The sequence below is a fragment of the Lissotriton helveticus genome, chromosome 5_1, assembly GCF_964261635.1.
Source record: "Lissotriton helveticus chromosome 5_1, aLisHel1.1, whole genome shotgun sequence".
Lineage (NCBI taxonomy): Eukaryota > Metazoa > Chordata > Amphibia > Caudata > Salamandridae > Lissotriton > Lissotriton helveticus.
In genome coordinates this window covers 1,447,905,497-1,447,924,440 of record NC_136065.1, presented here as the reverse complement: position 1 = coordinate 1,447,924,440, position 18,944 = coordinate 1,447,905,497, and the positions used below count along the sequence as shown (strand labels likewise).

Sequence of the window (18,944 nt, the reverse complement as noted above, 5' to 3'; positions counted from 1 at the left end):
CCCTAGGGGAAGATGAGAAGGGGATTGTTCTGAATTTGATGCCTGATGCAGGATCAGTGCAATTATAATGGAGATCCTGGCCATAAGTTCTTAGGGCTTTAGTCTTCTAGGAATTAGTGTCCAGAAACCATAGCTAAATTAATACATTGAAATGATAAATGCATGTATCCCCTCATAGAACACAACATGCACCATGAGTTTACTGGCCTGCACAATCTGAAGGAGTCTGCAGATTTATAATCTTGTGATATACTGTGTACTTGAGAAAAGGACAGAGGACCTTGTGACAAATTCTCCTGGTAAATCGGTGGGGCTGGTAACAGGAGTTACCGCCCCATCGAGATTACACCTGGTGGTGTTTCACACAGAGATTTCAGGTGCTGACATAGGGTTACTGTTCCCATCGGGGAGTATGGGTCTCTCATAATAAGGGCCCCAGTGCTAAACTTGTAAGAAAATAAGTGCCAGGTCTCAAGATGTTTCCCAGGTGGCCAATGCAGCGTGCACCACCCACTACTTGTGCCAGTTGTACCATATACCAGTACAAAGGCTACCTGCTTAAAATCACAATGATACAAATGAGACAGTTTGGACTCTACCAGGACACCCGAATCTGGAAGCATTACCATGGCACACTGATACGAACTGTTTAATATACATTGAACTGCTAAAACGCTTGTGATGTGCTCTGTTTAAAACTAACAGACACCGTCCCATGTGGTGGAATATAATAATTAAGCACTAGTGGGCCTTGGTGTCATGAGGGGAGCTGAGCATCAAGGTCGATCTTTGGGCTGAGCCTGCGCTGATGTGAAATGGCAGAATGGAGAGGATAATGCCTAAGGTACTATTTTTTTTTTTTTTTATTTTAGCGATTTGTATAGCGCCTGGTGACCCAAGGGCATCCCCGCGCTGTAAGGAGATTGTTTATCCTGTAAGGAGAGGGAGGGAGGAGGAACAGTTATTTCGGGAATAGGTGCGTTTTCAGTTTTTTGCGAAAGGTCAGGTAGATGGCTTCCAGTCTGAGGGTGCGTGGGAGGGAATTCCATCTCACGGCCGCTTGCACTGAGAATCGTCGGCCTCCGGTGCGGGTCCTTTTGAATTTGGGGACGTTGGCTAGGTGCTCACTGTCTGAACGGAGGGATATGGATGCTTTGTAGGGGGTGACCAGGCTGCTGAGGATAGTAGGGCCAGATCCGTTGATAAGTTTGTGTGTTGTACACATGGCTTTGAATTCCACCCTTTGGCGAACAGGGAGCCAGTGCAAGGCCTTGAGGGCTGGTTTTGCTGACACTCTCGACGGAAGGTTCGTGAGCAGACGGGCCGCAGCGTTCTGTGTCCGCTGTAGTCTAGTCAGGGTGGCCTCTGGGGCGCCCAGGTAGACCATATTGCTGTAGTCAAGACGGGACAAAACTAGCCCCTGGATGAGAAGTTTCCTAGAGGGAGGAGGAAGTAATGGGAGGATCTTACGGGTGGTGCGCATGAGCCCAAAACAGGTGCCAGCAGTTTTGGCCGCTTGCGTCTTCATGGTGAGCTCCGGTTCGAGCCATACTCCAAGGGTTTTGATTTCACGCTTCGGGGAGGGAATTTCTCCGAATACGTCGGGCCAGACTGTTGGGGGGATGGTTGCCCATTGTTTTCCCAGGAGCATCACTTCGGTCTTAGACCCGTTTAATTTTAGTGATGAATCACTCATCCAGCTGTGTATTTGGGTAAGGCAGTTCGCCAGTTTCTCTGGGTGGTCGGCTAGTTGGGAAAGGGAGACGACCAGTTGAGTGTCGTCAGCGTAGCTTACCATTTTTATGTTAAATGGTGTCACCACGTCTTCCAGGGGAGCCATATATGCGTTAAACAGCGTCGGGCTCAGGGAAGATCCCTGCGGGACCCCGCTTGTGAGGGGGAGGGTGGCTGAGTGGTAGATGCCGTCCCATACCTGGAACGTGCGTCCGGTGAGGAAGGATTCTGTCCAACTAAGTGCCGTCCCGGTGATCCCTGCTGCCTCGAGCCGATGGAGGAGGACACGGTGGTTGACTGTGTCGAAGGCTGCGCTGAGATCCAGGAGGATCACTGCCACTGACCCTCCTGAATCCAGTATGCGCCTTGCCTCCTCGATGACGGCGAGGAGGGCAGTATCTGTGCCATGGCCCGGGCGGAAACCAGTTTGGGATTCCCGTAAGATGTTGTTTGTTTCAAAGAACTGGGACAATTGTCTGTTGACCAGTTTCTCAGCTAGCTTGCTGATTGCCGGTAGGAGAGAAATTGGTCGATAGTTTCCCATGTCTGCTGGATCGAGCTGAGGTTTTTTAAGGAGTGCTTTTACCACCGCGCTCTTCCAGCTGGCAGGAACAGATCCCTGGGTAAGTGAGCTATTAATGAGCTCCGTGACCGTGGGAACGATGACAGGGGCAACGGTTTTGAGGAATCTGATGGGAGCCGCATCAAGTGGAGAACCACTTCTCATTTTGGTCATGGTTCGCTCGACTTCCAGACATGTTACTGGCCTGAATGTCTCAAGTTGAGGACGAGGATGACTTTCGGTTTGACTGGGGGGTGTCGAATTGTCCAAGTGGCTGGTGGGCCCGGGCGGGGGGAGGGAAACTAGTATACGGGCGATTTTATCGTTGAAGTACGTGGCTAGGTCATTACTTCGGTCCACCGATGGGACACTGGAGGACGGTGAATGGGGTACTTTGAGCAGCTCCTTTACGATTATGAAGGATTCCCTGGCTGAATTAGAAGATTCTGTAATCCGCGTGTCATAGTGGGAGGCTTTGGCGTGCCTGATGGCATCTTTGTAGAGTCTGACTGTATTGTGGTATGCATCCTTGCTGGAGTGCTGCCAGTCTTTCCTCCAAAGCCGTTCGGCTCTTTTGCAGTTTTTACGGAGGAGTCGGAGGTCAGTGGTATACCACGGGGCGGACCCAGGTTTTCCGTTTTTATCCTCCCTAGTTCTTAGTGGGAGTACGGAGTCCAGGGAGGTGGTGATCCACTCTCTGAAATTGCTGTCAGCGACAGCCGGATTGTCTGCGCGTGCCGGGCAGGTGTTTTTAAGAATGCTGGCCCACTCTTCGGTAGGAAGTCTGGACCAGGTCCTGTCCCTGATGTAGGTGGGCGGTTTTTGAGGTTTCCTGAAGAAACCTGGCAGTAGGAAGGAAATTAGGAAATGGTCTGTCCAGGGTAAGGGGGAGGAATCTTTCACTTGCATCGATGGAGTGTTAGTGAACACTGGGTCCAGCAGGTGACCCTTGGTATGAGTGGGTCCGGAATTAAGGAGGTGGATGTCAAGAGCTGCCAGATCAGCGATCAGGTCAGCTGCTGTCTGGTCGGTAGGGTCTTCGAGATGGATGTTAAGATCTCCTATTATCAGGAAATTCGATATGGAGTGGGCCAGGGTTGTAACAGTGTCCAGGAGAGCGCTCGCGAAGGGGCCTGGATGTCCGGGAGGGCGGTAGACAAGGACTCCTGTCAGAGTGTTGGTCGAGTCTAGTTTGATTGTAAATTGCAGGCTTTCAGAGTCAGGGATCTGTGCATCCTCAGATTTGCAAAGAAGGTGGTCCCGGTGGATGATGGCGACACCGCCACCTCGGCCTAGGGGGCGGGGTAGGGACTGAATGAGGAAGCCTGGAGGGGTTGCTAGCACCATGTCTGCCTCAGAATGTGGGGCGAGCCATGTTTCCGTGAGGAAGAGGATATCAATCTTTTGGTCTTCAATGAGGTGGTTGATCTGCGTCGCATGTTTGGGGAGCGAACGGCAGTTAAGTGAGGCCAGTATCAGGGCAGCAGGCTTGTGAGGTTTTATAGGTAATTTGCGTTGTACTGGCTTGCAGAGGGTGCAGCGGATGAAGGGTCCATTTAGGTCGTGAGTGTAATTACAAGAGGGGGTGGGGGGTCTGAGACTTAGTAACTCCCGACGTGAGTATCTTACCTTATGGGCAGCTGTATCCGGCAGGGGCAGTGGCCCTAGGCCCGGTCGTGCGTAGACGGGCGCAGATGGGCTTGCCTTATGCGCGCCATCGGCACGCAAACGGCGCTCCCGCTGCGCTCGTCCGCTGCGCTGGTATGGCCGGCACATTTGTAGTCTCTGGGGGTGGGCGTGGCCTCGCAGTGGGCGTGGCTACCGCCTTGGGCGTTTCCTGATTCAGCGCTGGGGTCGCTGTGTCAGGGGTGGTCGGGGGGATCTGTGAGGGCGCGTTCAGGTCAGCGCTTCCAAGCAGGTGAGTTCTAAGGTCTTTGAAATTCTAACAGAAGTGAAGATGGTGCAGTTTTTAAAAACAGATGAAAATACAGTCCTCCGGCTTCAACCTCAGATCTAACACAGGTGAAAATGGTGCAGTTTTTAAAAACAGATGAAAATACAGTCCTCCGGCTTCCGCCTCAATTCTAGCACAAGTGAAAATGGTGCAGTTTTTAAAAACAGATGTAAATACAGTCCTCCGGCTTCCGCCTCAATTCTAACACAAGTGAGAATGGTGCAGTTTTAAAAAACAGATGAAAATACAGTCCTCCGGCTTCCGCCTCAATTCTAGCACAAGTGAAAATGGTGCATATTTTAAAAACAGATGTAAATACAGACTTCCGGCTTCTGCCTCAGAGGATAAGAACAGAAAGATAAAGGTTAAGAGTCAGAGTGAGGGGAAATGCCTTAAAGGGTGTTTAAATAAATCTGTCAAGAGGTGGGTGGTATTCAAAGTAGCATAGAAAATGGGTAGGTAGTGAATATATATAAGAAAGATATAAGAAAGATATAGAAGGAAATAGAGGATAGGAAGTAGGAAGATGGAAAATGATTATTATAGAGGAGAATATTATTCAGTGTTCCAGTCAATCTCTCCCAGCCTATCTCCATGCTGTTGTAGAATTTGTAGGCCAGAGAAGCCAACCATGAGCATAAGATGGGGGGGGAGGCCTTTCCTTGGCCTGCAGCGCGATCTGGTAATGATGGGGGGCAATGTGACACTTTCTGTCCAGAGTGGCGGACATCTTAGGGTCAGGCATCATTAGTCGGCAGATTGCAGCTCAGTCCAATGATGAATTAGGCCTGAGGGGCCCATCATGTCGACAGGAAGGGGGGGCCTTGCCCAAGCTCGCTATAAGAATCAGTGAGGTGGAAGGAACCTCAAAAGTCTTCCTCTCAGAGCTATATGTCCTGGGCGGCGGCCATCTTAGGTCCAGGCGTTGCCAGCTCTATGTGATCCCCGGCTGTGGCAGTGTGCAGAAAGGATCGGTAGTGGGGGGGTGGAAGGATCCGTCCCACCATGCAGTGTTGGTGTGGGAATTGTGAATATGACCTTAACCCTCCTTGTTGTGGCCTCCAATGTGCAAGGACAGATAATGAGTGTCCTGGGCGGCGGCCATCTTAGGGCCAGGCGTCGCCAGCTCTGTGATCCCCGGTTTTAGCAATAAGCAGAAGGGTCGGTCCCACCGTGAAAAAGGGGGGGGGGGGCGCGCCTCGCCTCACCTCACCTCCTCGTGTTGAGACTTCCGCTGCGAGAAGGGGGCCTCCGCGCTGCTCCTCAGCGGTCGTGACGCCTGCAGCGCGTTATCATTGGGCTCCGCTCCGGTCCCATCTCCCGCCCGGACTCGATCAGGCAGTGTGGCAGGCTGTTTGGCTCATAATGCGGAGGCCTCGGTCTCCGTTCCAATCACGATATGAGCGACGGCATTCCGGGAGTGTGGCAGGCTGTTTGGCTCATCACGCGGAGAGGGGAACAAATGCAGACCGGCCGGGACGTTTCACATCGAGGCTCAGTGGCCGTTGCGGTCCCCACGTCTCCCTGGTCCCTGCTAGTGAGGCGGAGGGGCCCACCAACACCAGGGTCATCGGCGGCGCCGTCCGAGCCGGAGGATCGCAGTAGACCACTTTGACCGTATGAGATCAATCGATCTCTTCTGTCCCTCTGTCGGGAACGCAGGCGGACCGAGTGCAGTTGCTCCAGTGGTGCAGTCTTGGCGAGGGTATCGGGTCCAACGATTTGCAGCTCTACCGATCCGGGCAAAGCAGTCTAGCGCAGGTAAGAACTTTCAAAAGTTCAGTAACGCAGAGTTACATGTTGTAGGTGGCAAAAAGTTGAAGGATGTTGATGGATGGCAGGTTAACGCGGGGATATCCGCCGATATGTGATCCCTAAACCGGGAGCTCTAGGAGAGAGCACCTACTCGGCGGCCATCTTAGTAGCTTTTAGCTATGACACCCTAATCATCTCTGTTACTTGTCCATGATGCTTAGGGCAACAAGGTTCGCTGTAGTGGTTTGGTCAGTATGGGTGACGCGGTTCTGGGTTATTTTGACTAGACTGCAACCGCAATCCTCCCAGCAGTAAGCCACATCGACCCACACCCAATTAACTACGGATAGAAGATCTCAACCTGGTGACTCTAAAATGGACATAGAGATCATTAATACTGACCTCCTTGAAAAACCCACAGGCCTGTGCACTGGACGGGGGTAAACCACATAATGGATGCATGTAGCCAGAAGTTCTGCAACCTCAGAACGAAAGATTAAAGACATTCATTGATATCACCTTAAGCTTACTTTAAAAAAATGATTTATTAATTATTGCACAATTTCATAATAAATGCTGCTATTATTGGCCTTTAATAATAGGTGTGAAGCATACCTAGGTTTCTTTTACTGCTTACAGCAGTGTGGTGGGAACCATAACCACAATCAATCAATAAACCAAATATGACTTATAAAGCCTGGCTAATCTCCATTGAGGGTATCCAGGCGCTAAGGGTCTTGCTGCAGAGGCTCAGTCGATCAGTCAGGTCTTCAATCCTTTTCTGGATTCCAGTAGCAAGTTTGAGGCCCGGGGAAGGAGAGGGAGGTTGTTCCAGGACTTGGCTGCAAGACGAGTGAAGAAATGACCTCCACTGCAGCTTCGCCCTATGTGAGCGGTGTTTGCGAAATGAAGGGAGCTGGGGTGAAGTTGTCTGGAGGGTTGGTGGAAGTTCAGGTGATGGTTGATGTATGCTGGTCCTTTGTTGTGCAGGGCTTTGTAGATGTGGATCAATATCTAGAAGTGGCATAATAGAGAGCCAGTGGAGCTTTTTTAGGTGGGGCGGGGGGTGATCTGGGTCCACTTGGGGAGGTCTAGGATGAGTCTGGCGGCTGAGTTCTGGATAGTCTGCAGTCTCTTCAGGAGGGGCCAGTTGATTCCTGAGTAGAGTGCATTGCGGTAGTCCAGTCGGCTGGTGATTAGGGCTTGGATGACTGGGAGCCATTTGAAGGACTTGCAGAGCATGTGCAGAGTGAAGCAGCAGGTGGAGCAGACTGCCTTTATCTGGTTTTTCATGGTGAGTTATCTATCCAGGATGATGGCAAGGTTGTGGGCAAAATCTGTTGGCGTTAGTGAGGGTCTTAGTTCAGAAGGCCATCTGAAGTCGTTCCACTAGGAGATGTTGTCCCCGAAGATCAGAACTTCAGTTTTTCTGTGTTGAGTTTTAGGCAGTTGTCTCTCATCCAATCTGCAGTGCTCGTCATACACCTGTGGAAGTTGGCCCTCATGGCACAGGTTGCTTCTGATAGAGAGAGGAGAATCAGGGTGTCGTCGGCATATGAAATTATGTTTAGGACATAGATTCTGACGATGTTGGTAAGGGGGGTCATGTATGTGTTGAACAGGGTGGGGCTGAGAGATGAGCCTTGAGGGATGCTGCAGATGATGCTTTTGTGTTTGAAGATGTAGGGAGGCAGGCAGATTCTCTGGGTTCTTCTGGTGAGGAAGGATGAGAATCATTTGATGTTGTCTCTGAATTTCGATGTGGTGGCGTCTCTTGATAAGGGTGTTGTGGGATAAAGTCTCAACTTCTGCTGAGAGGTCAAGCAGGATCCGGGCTGCTGTTTATCCTCATTCTAGGAAGACTCTGATGTTGTTAGTACTGTGATTGGTGTGGAATCCAGACTGAGAGATGTCCAGGAGGTTGTTGTTCTACAGGTGTTTCTTGTGTTGGCGGTTGATGGCTTTTTCGAGGAACTCGGAGGGAAAGGGAAGCAGAGTGCTGGGGTAGAAGTTTCTGAGTTCACTGGGGTTGGCAGACGGTGTCTTGAGGAGAGGTTTGACTTCAGCATGTTTCCATTCATTTGAGAAGTTGGCAGTGGTGGTGGATGTGCTGAAGATGGTGGTGAGTTTGTTGTGGATCGTCTTACTTCCAAGGTCGAAGATGTGCTGGGGGAAGAGGTTTGTCAGAGCTCCTTAGTGGATGGAGTTTATGATGGCAGCGGTGTCCTGTGTGGTGAGCTGGTCCCAGGCATGTAGTAAGTGGTCGGGGTTTGCCTCTTTGGGGACAATGACGGTGAGGATGTGAGGGCGGTAGTTTGGGGTTTGATGTTTTTGTAGATGTCAGAGATCTTGTACTGGAAGAGGTCTGCCAGGGTGTTGCAGGGTTCCTGCGAGCGAGTAATGATTTTTTGGAAGCTGAGGAGTTGGAGAACTCTCTGACGATGTTGAATATCTCTTTGCTGAGGTTGGTGCTAGCCTCGATGCTGTTGGCAAGGGTTCTTCTTTTCATCTTTTTCAGGAGATGGTGGTATTGGTTGAAAGATGTTTTGTAGGATGTTCCGTCTGAGGTGTCCTTGCTGGCCCGCCATCTTCATTTAAGTCTGAAGGAACCACAGTATCGAAAATGCTACAACACACTACCCAACCTCTCTAACTGCCCTGTAACATCCAATTTTTGACTTTAAGTGGCAAATAAGAGTCCCATGAACACCCCATAAAATAGCTAATAGTCAAATCTATTGCAATTGTATTTATATAGTGCTTCCAACCCCTGGCGAGGCATTGAAACACTTTTCAGCATCTAGATAGTGTTGTTTGGAAGATCATATCAAATAGATGAGGTTCATTAAATTGGGGCAGAAGTTAGTGAGGGCCCCATCGATGAAAGGCTATTTTACCTTGACTAGACTCTTGGACCATCTAGTCTCACAGCATTCATCACACACTTGATTTTGATTTTATTGTTGTTAATTTAATCTCAGTTCAAAGATTTAGGGTCTGCGCACCGCTGAATTCAGAGGTTCTTCAAAATTAAAAGTACTAAGGATTTCATCTGAAAAGTATATTAGATATTGCAGGAAGATAATTATCGAAGTTTATAGCCTGACACCAGCTCCAACTATTTATTAAATGAAACTTGTGATAACTGTGTCAGAAATGTTAATGCCCTGGAGCATGTTTTATGAACTTTTTATGTGTCATAAAATATAATATTGAGAGAAAGTTCTGCTTATTCATGAAAATGAAACGACCAATGCAGACTATTTTCTGTGTATTCCATTATGAGGGAAAATGGAAAACAATTATCAAATACAAATGAAACTGATGATAACGTTCAGAAGCCTTTGAAGGCGAGACCCACAGCATCTGTAACGAAATAAGTGCAGTGAAAAAAAAGAGTTCTTACTCCTAAACGATGTTCGCGTTTTTCATCTTGATTTGGTAAACATAGAACGAAGTCTTCCATGCTAAGGAGTACAGTATTTAATAGCAACCGTCCACGAGCCGTGCCCTGTCAAGCAAATACCCCATTCGAGCTTGAGAACAAAGAGTAACAAGCACACGTTGCGTTTCCTTGCAAGCTTGTGTGTCCTTCCTTCTCATTGCTGTCTCTCATAAAATTGTGTTCGTTTTTATCAATAACGCAGAAATGCATAATAATGATATTCCTTGCACACTATAAACTATTTCATGCTCTTCATATTCAGGGAAATGTGTACTGCAGGAGGCGTGGAGACTCAACTACCAATCCCAGCACTTTCACTACAGCAGTCGAGCACGTTCATTCATCGTAGGCAAATCATTCCATAGCTCTATGCATTCGTTGTTTCATCTGCCATCATCCTGGCTATTTGATAACAAGCAACCCAAACTCTAAAAGTAGTCTAGACTACATCATAAGTCTATGATCGTGTGTGGAGGTTACTGAGTTAAATATTTCTCTCAGCTGCTAATAAGCCAAGTCCCTGGTTAATTGTGCACCGCTCACCAGAATGGAATTCACTACTTTCTGAATATTAACTTCTATACTTTTGCATGATGGCCACCAATCGTTTTGAAATAAATTTAAAAATTGTGGCTGTAATGCTTTAATTAATTTGCAAATTGCTCAGTCCCGCACCGCATTTTTACCCGCTATGCCACTTTTGACAGAGATAAGCCCTCTGCATATCCGATATGGTCCTGCTCCATTAGGAGTAGTCCATCCACCCTGAACTGCCAAGTCAGGTCAGCACCCTCGAGATGGGAAAATAACCAATCACAGATTGGCTTCAACCTACTCCAAAGGGAGAGACATTTTAATGCAATGCTGTAGTTAGCATGAGAGCCACGCTTCAGCACACCTGCCCCTCTTAGGAGTTCACACCTAGAAAAACAAAAACAATGATCTAAACATACAATTGAAGATGTGAGTCTGTGGGTATGACTTTCTCTCGTTTTCTCTGAGTACAAGAGGCAATGGGAGTACCTAGGTTTGGCCCAAAGTTTCTGGAGCAAGAGGGGGCTGGAAAATTGGTAGAGCACCTGCCTGAAGGCCACTCTCTGTTTCTGAAGCCTGCTGGGGACGGGTCAAAGCAGTAGATGATATTGGGAATCGGAGTTGGCACTCTGTGTGCCAAAAGGCCATGACTTGTATCCAGAATGTACTGCTTATGGTCAGAAGACATGACCAGCAGGATCTGTTGTCAGGTAGAGTGGATAAAGTTCAGGCTAAGTCTATGTTCTGTGTAGACAAAGCACTAGATGTGGATGAAGGCTGTTCCCAACAAACTCTGGGAATAGATGATGTGTCCACAGTGCATAGTCAAAGACTGTCCTCCCTGTCCATTTTAGAAACTTACATCCATAATAACTTATCTTATCTTATCTTAACAAAGTTTTATATAGCGCTCGTACACCCAGAGGTTTCATGGCGCTGACCAACAGAGCCTATGAGGCTGCAGCTTAGAAGGCCTAAGGAAAGTTAGGCAAGAGTCTGGACAACGAGCCAAGTTTTAAGATGTTTCATAATTGGCAGGAGGTTGGGGCAAGAGCGAATTTCCAAAGGAAGGGAGTTCCATAATTTGGAGGCGAGGGTGGCAAACCTTCGCCCTCCCTTGCGTTGGAACTTATAGTAAGGGACAATAAGGAGGTTTTGAGAGGCAAGCGAAGGCTACGGGAAGGAGTGTATCTGGGCAGGAGGTCATGAATGAACTTAGAACTGCGAGCATATAGAGATTTCAAGGTAATGCAAGCCGTTTTGAATGTGATACGTTGGGTAATGGGGAGCCAGTGGAGTTGTCTCAATAGGGGTCTGGCTGACTGCCAGCGCGGCAATCGGTATATAAGTCTGGCTGCCTGATTTTGGGCCATCTGCAGGCGTTTGCTAAGGGCAACAGAGAGACCCAGATAGATGGCGTTGGCGTAGTCTAAGTGTGACAGTACCAAGGTAATCACCACCTGGGTCAAGGCTGGTTGGGTGAGCATCCGACTTATCTTTTTTATCTTGCGGAGCTGGAAAAAACATGTGGACACAACCGAATTCACTTGAGTCTTTAGTGACAAATCTTTGTCAATAAGCACCCCCAGGCTTTTGACCGAGCTGGAAGGGGTAGAGGGGGGGCGAGTTCGGGTGGCCAATAATGCGGGCCCCAAAATAGCTGGCTTTTGCCGAAATCGACTAATTCGGTCTTGTCAGGGTTTAACTTTAGTTGGTTACAGTCCATCCAATGACGTATGTGGAGCATGGTGTTCTGGAATTCATGGATAGAATCTGGGGAATTGTCAATTGTGAAGGTAAGTTGCAGGTCGTCTGCATAATTAAAGGTGGTGACTTTGAAGGTTTTGGGAGACCGAAGCAGAGGGAGCATGTAAATATTAAATAGAATGGGGGACAACGAGGAACCTTGGGGGACCCCACAAGTGGTGTGGAGTTTAGGGGACGAAAAGGGGGCCAGACCGACTGCTTGCGTGCGGTCACTGAGGAAGGACCTGATCCAGTCGTGGGCTGAGCCACAGACGCCGGCAAGTTTGACACGGTCGAGGAGGATGTCATGGTCGACCGGGTCAAACCCTGCCGACAGATCAAGTAAGACCAGGGCCTGAGGGATTCCCATGTCTGCGTTATGACGCAGGGAGTCCAGGACCGCCGTGCTGACTGACTCAGTGGAGTGGGCCGGTCGAAACCCGACTTGAAAGGGGTCCAAAAAATCGGGTTGCTCAATAATGCTGGAAAGATGTGACGTCATGTGGGCCTCCAATAACTTGGCTAAATAAGGAAGGAGGGAGATTGGCCTGCAGTTGGATAAAGTGGTGGGCTCCGCTCCCGTTTTTTTTTTAGGAGGGGCACCACAACTGCCTCCTTAAAAGAATTAGGAACCACACCTTGAGTTAAGGATGTATTAAGGAGTCTTAAAATAGGAGGGGGAAAAGCGGAAAATATGTTTTTAAGATGTAGGGAGGGCAACAGTCTCGAGGAGATCCAGACTTTACCCTGTTCAGAAGGGCAGGTAGGGAAGGGGCATCCAGGATAGGAAAGTGATCTAAGGAATGGGTGCTGGTAACATGTACCGGACCAGGGGGGCGGGAGTGGTGACAGGAATACTAGATTTGATGGTCACGATTTTATCCCAAAAATATTGGTTGAGAGTATTACAAAAGTCCTGAGTGACCGCGGGTTTAGGCAGGATTCTTCCAGGGTTAGAAAGTTTATTGACGATGGCAAAGATGTCCTTAGAATTGTTATTTGATTGTTCAATTATACTGGAAAAGAAGGCAGCTTTGGCTAGGATGATAGCCGTCATGTAGTCTGCACGGGCGGCCAAGTAGAGGGTCTTTTCGAGAGGGTCATAGGCTCTCCTCCATACCCGTTCCTTTTGACGGACGATTAGTTTTTTTGCCCTAAGGTTGGGGAGAACCATTTGTGAGCATCAGATTGGGGAATGGTTTTGAGTTTCTTTAACGGGGCATATATGTCACTTGCAGCTGAGAGACAGTTAGAGATGTCGGCCTCGGCCTGATCGAGGTCAATATTGTAGGCTGGGATAGAATTCTCTAAATTTCCCAAGAAGGCTGGGGTGTCCAGGGAGCCCCATTTTCTAATGAGGCCTTCCTTGGTGTTTGAGTTTTTTTAGGCTCAGGGATAGAGATGCTGAATTTGATCAGGGAATGGTCAGACCATACACAGGGGGAGACGGCGGGGGGGGGAAATGTTAAGGTTAGTGCTCCAGATCTAGTCGAGTATATGTCCTTTAATATGGGTAGCGGTAGTGATGTGATGGCTAAAGTTTAGACCTGTAAGCAGCTCCATAAGTTCACTGGCCAGAGGGCCACCAAGGTCGCTGTTGTACCAATAATTAAAGTCGCCGATTAATAAGATTTTAGTATAATCGGTGACCATGGTGGCCAGTTGGTCACACAGAGAGAAAGGAAAATAGGGGCATGCTCTGCGGGGGTCTATATATCAATACGCATAGGAGTGGACCCGACTTGGAGTCGAGTTTAATAACCAGGTTATCAGCTGCGGGAAGGTCGAGAGACGTCATTTTGGAAAATACATAACGTTTGTTGATAATGGCTGCTACTCCACCCCCGGCTTTCACTGAGTCTCGATCGACCTGTAAGATGTAATAACTATCTGGAAGAGCTGCTAAGATATCCGGGGATGAGTCAATGTTAAGCCAAGTTTCCGTGAGGAAAAGAATATCAGGTTTATGACATGCGAGAAGAAGAAAAATGTCGAGTTGATGTTTTACTAGGGACCTAGTATTAAGGTAGAAGATGTTTAATCGTTGGATTTCGGCCGGTACAGACTTAGATTGCTGGTGCAAGCGGGGGGCCTGAGGCAGGGGTCCCAAAGGGCTGGAGGGGGATTGAAAGATGCACAGGTGTTTCAGGCGATCGATGGAGGCTGGGCAGGGTAGGTGGGCTACGCTGCGAAGATTCCTCAAGGTCCCCGCGGAATATATTAATAAAGGAACAGGGGGACTGGCCTCTGGGCCCGGCCTGGCACGGACGGGCGCAGACGGGCTTGCCTTTGGCGCGCACCCGCGGAGGGATAATCATCATATGCTGGCGAGAATGGGAGTGGCCGGGCGACTGCATCGGCAACACGGGGCTTCCCCCAAGATGGCGGCTACCCTCACAGTTCCCTGCAACAGTGCCTAATCGGCTGCATGGGTGAAGCAAAATACAGTGAGGAGGAGAGGGAAGTGGTAAGTGCACAAGAAATGAAGTTTAAAATAATACACACATTTTTAAAATTACGAGCGAGTGGTGCTCCCGGCTTCCGCCTCAGGAGTTCTCAATGCGTTCTGTCGGTACTGCGCGTGAGCATAGACACCCTGATGGCACTATTCAAGGGCCCTTTACAGCAGTGTCCAGCTAGTCAACATTGCCACTGCTACACACTCCCTTGAGGACCTACTTCTGCCTGGCCCAACCTTACATTATTCTATTTTCAAGATATAAAGATGAACATCTTTGCAGAATCAGGACTCTGATGATGATGATGATGATGAGGAATTTATAAAGCGTGACAAATACACTGGGGTGTCTAGACAATGCCCTTAACACATACAGATCAGGACAGACTAAGCATGAGAATTATGCCTTAACCCCTTCCACGCTGATGACGAGCTGGGCTCGTCATGAGGTAGCCTCCTGCTACGCTGATGACGAGCCCAGCTCGTCACGTAAAATGCGGTTTCGCAAAACTCCGCGTACGAGCGGAATTCCGCCCGCACGCATACGGTTAAACATCCTAGTTTTCAAGCCCTTTCTAAATTTTAACAGGCTAGTCTCTTTTTTAAATGAGGTTGACAAAGAGTTCCACAGTTTGGTTGTTGTAGCAGTGAAACTCTTGACACCCCACCTGGCCCTGCTAACTCTAGGAACAATTAGGTTTCCATCTTCGGCAGATCTGATGTTTCTTGCAAGAATATATGGCTTAAAAAATGTCGCCAGTTGCATTGGCCCTAGGTTGTTAAGTGATTTAAAGGCAATGCAGAGTGATTTAAACTGGATCCTCTTGGCTACCGGCAACCACTGACGATCTAGTAAAGCTGTGGAGACGGAGTCGAATTTAGAGATACCTAGGAGTACTCTTGCTTCTGCATTCTGGGAAGTCTGTAGCTTTTGAATGCTGCACTTGGGAGCACTGGTAAAAAAGGGAATTGCAATAGTCCAATCTTGAGGAAATCAACAACGATGCCACTGTTTTCCTCAAATTCATAGGTTTTGCAGGAAGAATTGTAACTGATATCCTAGGGCAAACTAGTAAACCAGCAATTTTGTAGGACCAGGTCCCCCTCCTTTCCATGGAGAGGGGGACTGGGGGTACAGGTGTGAATCACTGCTGCTTTTTCTTTTACTGGGGGCTGAAATTGCAGCCCTGCTGAAAAACCGGCTGCAAGTAATAACAAGCATTTGCAATGCAATAGGTCTAACATTACTGAAAGTTTGAGTTCTTGGCGTTGCATTATTATTTGCAATGCCAATAGGTCAAACTTTCAGTATTGCAAAACCTATTACATTGCAATTGCATGTTTAAACTTGATCTGACCTCCGGTATCCCATGATGTTCATCAGCAGTCCAGTGGCCTGTAGAAGAGGGCCTAAATGTTCCCCCTCCAGATACAACATGGATGAACGCTGCATTTGCACGTAATGGAAGGGGGAGATGTGCAAACGAGGAGTCAAGAGATGGCCAGAGCTGGCTAACCAAAAGAATCAACTGGTGATGTCCGCTGGGATAGAACCAAGCACTGAAAGGCGGGATAGATGCATAATATTACCCAACCAGAGAAAAGGAATTCTAAAAAGCATCCCAACTAACCAACCAGAAGTGGTGGGTTTGTCTAAATTCCCTGATAGTCGGTATACCGAATACAGTATGCTTCAAGGAGCAGCGCAGGCTCTGCCGAGGCTCGACTTAAAAAACCAGCCCCAAAGGTGTAAAACTGTCCCTCACCCTTTCAGCCTTCTGGAAAACGCCTGATGTCCGCTACAGCCCTGGTCTCTTTTTCGAAAAGGGTAATGTGCATCTAGGGCTGCTCTCATAGGATATGCCGTGGCAGGTAATAAGAGGCGATTACGAGGGTACACAAAGGAATAGTATGTAACCTGTTTTCAAGCATTCACAGCCTGCCTAAAATAATCTTGCCTATTTTTATGTGTAAAATGAATGTAGCAATTTATCCGATTGAACTATTTCCAATGAATGCCTTATAAAACGATACATTCGACACATTTGTCTCCTTGTTTTTATTGTCTCCATGCAATCCATCACACAAAGTCCCTGGATTTTGTAAGGCGAACTGCATCCTTATTTTATTTATGCTTTTCCCGTGGCCAGCCTCATCCTCTTTCCGCATTAATTGGCTGAGACAAGCTGTGGGCATGAGCACTTTAAAGAAACAAGGCGGCTCGTTTATGCTGCACGACAGGGGCTTGTCAACCGGAAATGCCACCAAATTCCTGGTGCACTTGTGAAATATACCTTTCCCTATTTGTTTCCATTTCAAAGGCTGACCTTTTCCTGTCATTCTCTGAAACCCCTGGCCTGTCAGGTGCAGCCTCATAAGACGTGTTTCTCCGCAACTTATCTGTGCACGGCTGTACACTGCCGAGGCAGCAGCGGCATTTATCAGACAGGAAGGAGAGTGACAGGCAGCGGATAACAGCTTCAGGGGATTACTTCTTAGAAGGTCTTTGTTATGCCGATGGCTGCAGCTTGCTGGTTTCACAGCCAGTTTATCCACGACTTCACTCAGCTGCTAAACAGTCTTTGGGTGGAGTGCAGGTGGCGAGTAAATCGAGCAGTAGGCCACCATCTTTTCTTTTTTTAATTTTAAGGCAAAGCTTCATGGGGGAAATCTATTCGTTGAGCGTAGGGACGTGTACTTTTTTTTGTTTTGTTTTGTTTCTTACAAGTAAAATGTAGAAACATTTCCGATTTTCGCCCAGTTGCATAGATTAGCAGTTTACCTTTGTCTTCGATCCACATTGAGAGATTATTTTCTCTTTGACAGAACCCAACCGAGCAGAAAAACATACGTGGCCTTCCTCTTCATTGCCCTTACCTTGAGTTCTGTTAATTTGTGAGTACTCAGTAATTAGTGTGCACTTGGATACAGCTATTTGGGGCGCTTTTATCCTGCCGTGAATCCTGCATACAACTTTTTATTTCAAGAACAATTGCGACCCTACTTCTACAAACAGTCGTTAACACCCAACGCAGGATGACCTGCCCAAATGCAATCAGAACCTTACTGCAAAGTATATAATTCAGTATCATTTTGCTAATGTTCATTTTAAAAATGGGCGGCATAGATAGTTGATTAAGGACAATACAGACAACATTATTGATTCTATTTTAGACGCTGTCAGCACAGTTAACAAAAAGTTGGACATTTCTGTAAATGTCCTTTATTTGGAGTACATTTCTAACCTTTTTAGGTCGAGTCTAGGCAGTGCTTGTGCTGTCGGGAAGATCTGTTGAATGTACTTTGTGGGCTGTGGAGATGAGCCCAGGACTTGTCTGCTTCCGCTTTTGCTCAGGGAATTTTTTTTTCAGTTCAACTTCTATTTAACTGTCCTGATAGAAAACGAGCAATAGTGCTCAGTGAAATCCCAGAATAAGTTTTTTTTATTTTTCTGGCACTGCCTCTATTTAACTTTCTCGATAGAAAACGACCAGCAGAGGACAGTAAAATACCAGGATCCCTTTAGCATTCCCTAGATTCTAGGCCATAGAAACTTGTCTTCCAGGAGCACCAGTAGACAATAATATTTTTTTACAAGTCTTGTATTTTCAGTGATATGACCACAGAAGTCCCCGATTTTATATTAAAAACAGAGTTTTGGACTATACAATTTCCTGCTGATTGGGAATATTTCTCTCCATATGTTCCCATACCTGGTGTGTTCTGCAGTTTGGGGCTTACTTTCCCTCCATGTTAAAGAACAGTAGATGTTTTAACACCCAGATTAAAGTGCTCCATAGCTAAATACATATAACGTCCCAAAGGCGAGACCAATTGCATTGCAAATGCTTGTTGGGAAAGCCCAGCAGTTTCCAGCATTATTTTTAGGAAGCTGTAAGATACCCTAGATGCCAACAGGTTTCATTAATGATGCAGGTGTACTATTTGATGTGCAGCCAGCATCAATGGAGACTAATCACACATGCATCAATCAATCAATCAATGCATTTATATAGCGCACTACTCACCCAGAGGGTCTCAAGGCGCTAGGGGAGGGGGGTCCGCTACTGCTCGAACAGCCAGGTCTTGAGTTGCTTCCTGAAGGCGAGGTGGTCCTGGGTCAGGCGGAGGTGGGTCGGGAGGGAGTTCCATGTCTTGGCGGCGAGGTAGGAGAAGGACCGTCCCCCTGTGGTGGCTCTTCGGATGCGGGGGACGGCGGCGAGGGCGTGGCCGGTCGATCGAAGCTGGCGTTTGGGAGTGTAGAAGTTGAGGTGGCTGTTGAGGTATCCTGGGCCTTGGTTGTGTAGGGCTTTGTGTGCGTTGGTGAGGAGTCGGAAGGTGATTCTCTTGTTGACCGGGAGCCAGTGCAGGTCTCTCAGGTGTCCGGAGATGTGGCTGTGGCGGGGGATGTCCAGGATGAGTCGTGCTGAGGCGTTCTGGATCCGCTGGAGTCTCTTCTGGAGTTTGGCGGTAGTTCCGGCATAGAGGGAGTTGCCGTAGTCCAGACGGCTGGTGACGAGGGCCTGGGTGACCGTCTTCCTGGTCTCGGTGGGGATCCATCGGAAGATCTTACGTAGCATGCGTAGGATGTTGAAGCATGACGAGGAGACGGCGTTGACTTGTCTGGTCATGGAGAGCGAGGAGTCCAGGATGAAGCCCAGGTTGCGTGCGTGGTCTGTTGGTTTGGGTGCGCTGCCTAGGGCGGGGGGCCACCAGGAGTCGTCCCAGGCGGAGGGTGAGGATCCCAGGATGAGGA

At 48.1% G+C, this 18,944-nt stretch overlaps 1 protein-coding gene across 3 annotated transcripts in view; it reads left to right on the top strand.

Moving 5' to 3' along the window:
• The window catches only part of LOC144755472 (chemokine-like protein TAFA-2), a 908,084-nt gene that overhangs the window by 493,156 nt on the left and 395,984 nt on the right, over window positions 1-18,944 (top strand). Inside the window, exon 1 of one of the 3 annotated variants that reach the window (XM_078644442.1) lies at window positions 5,403-6,011. The exons of the other annotated variants lie outside the window; for them this stretch is intronic. Coding sequence (XP_078500568.1) covers window positions 5,870-6,011 — 142 coding nt within the window. The 5' untranslated portion in view covers window positions 5,403-5,869. Of the gene's footprint in view, window positions 1-5,402; window positions 6,012-18,944 lie in introns of those variants that run through there. 3 annotated transcript variants of the gene reach the window in all.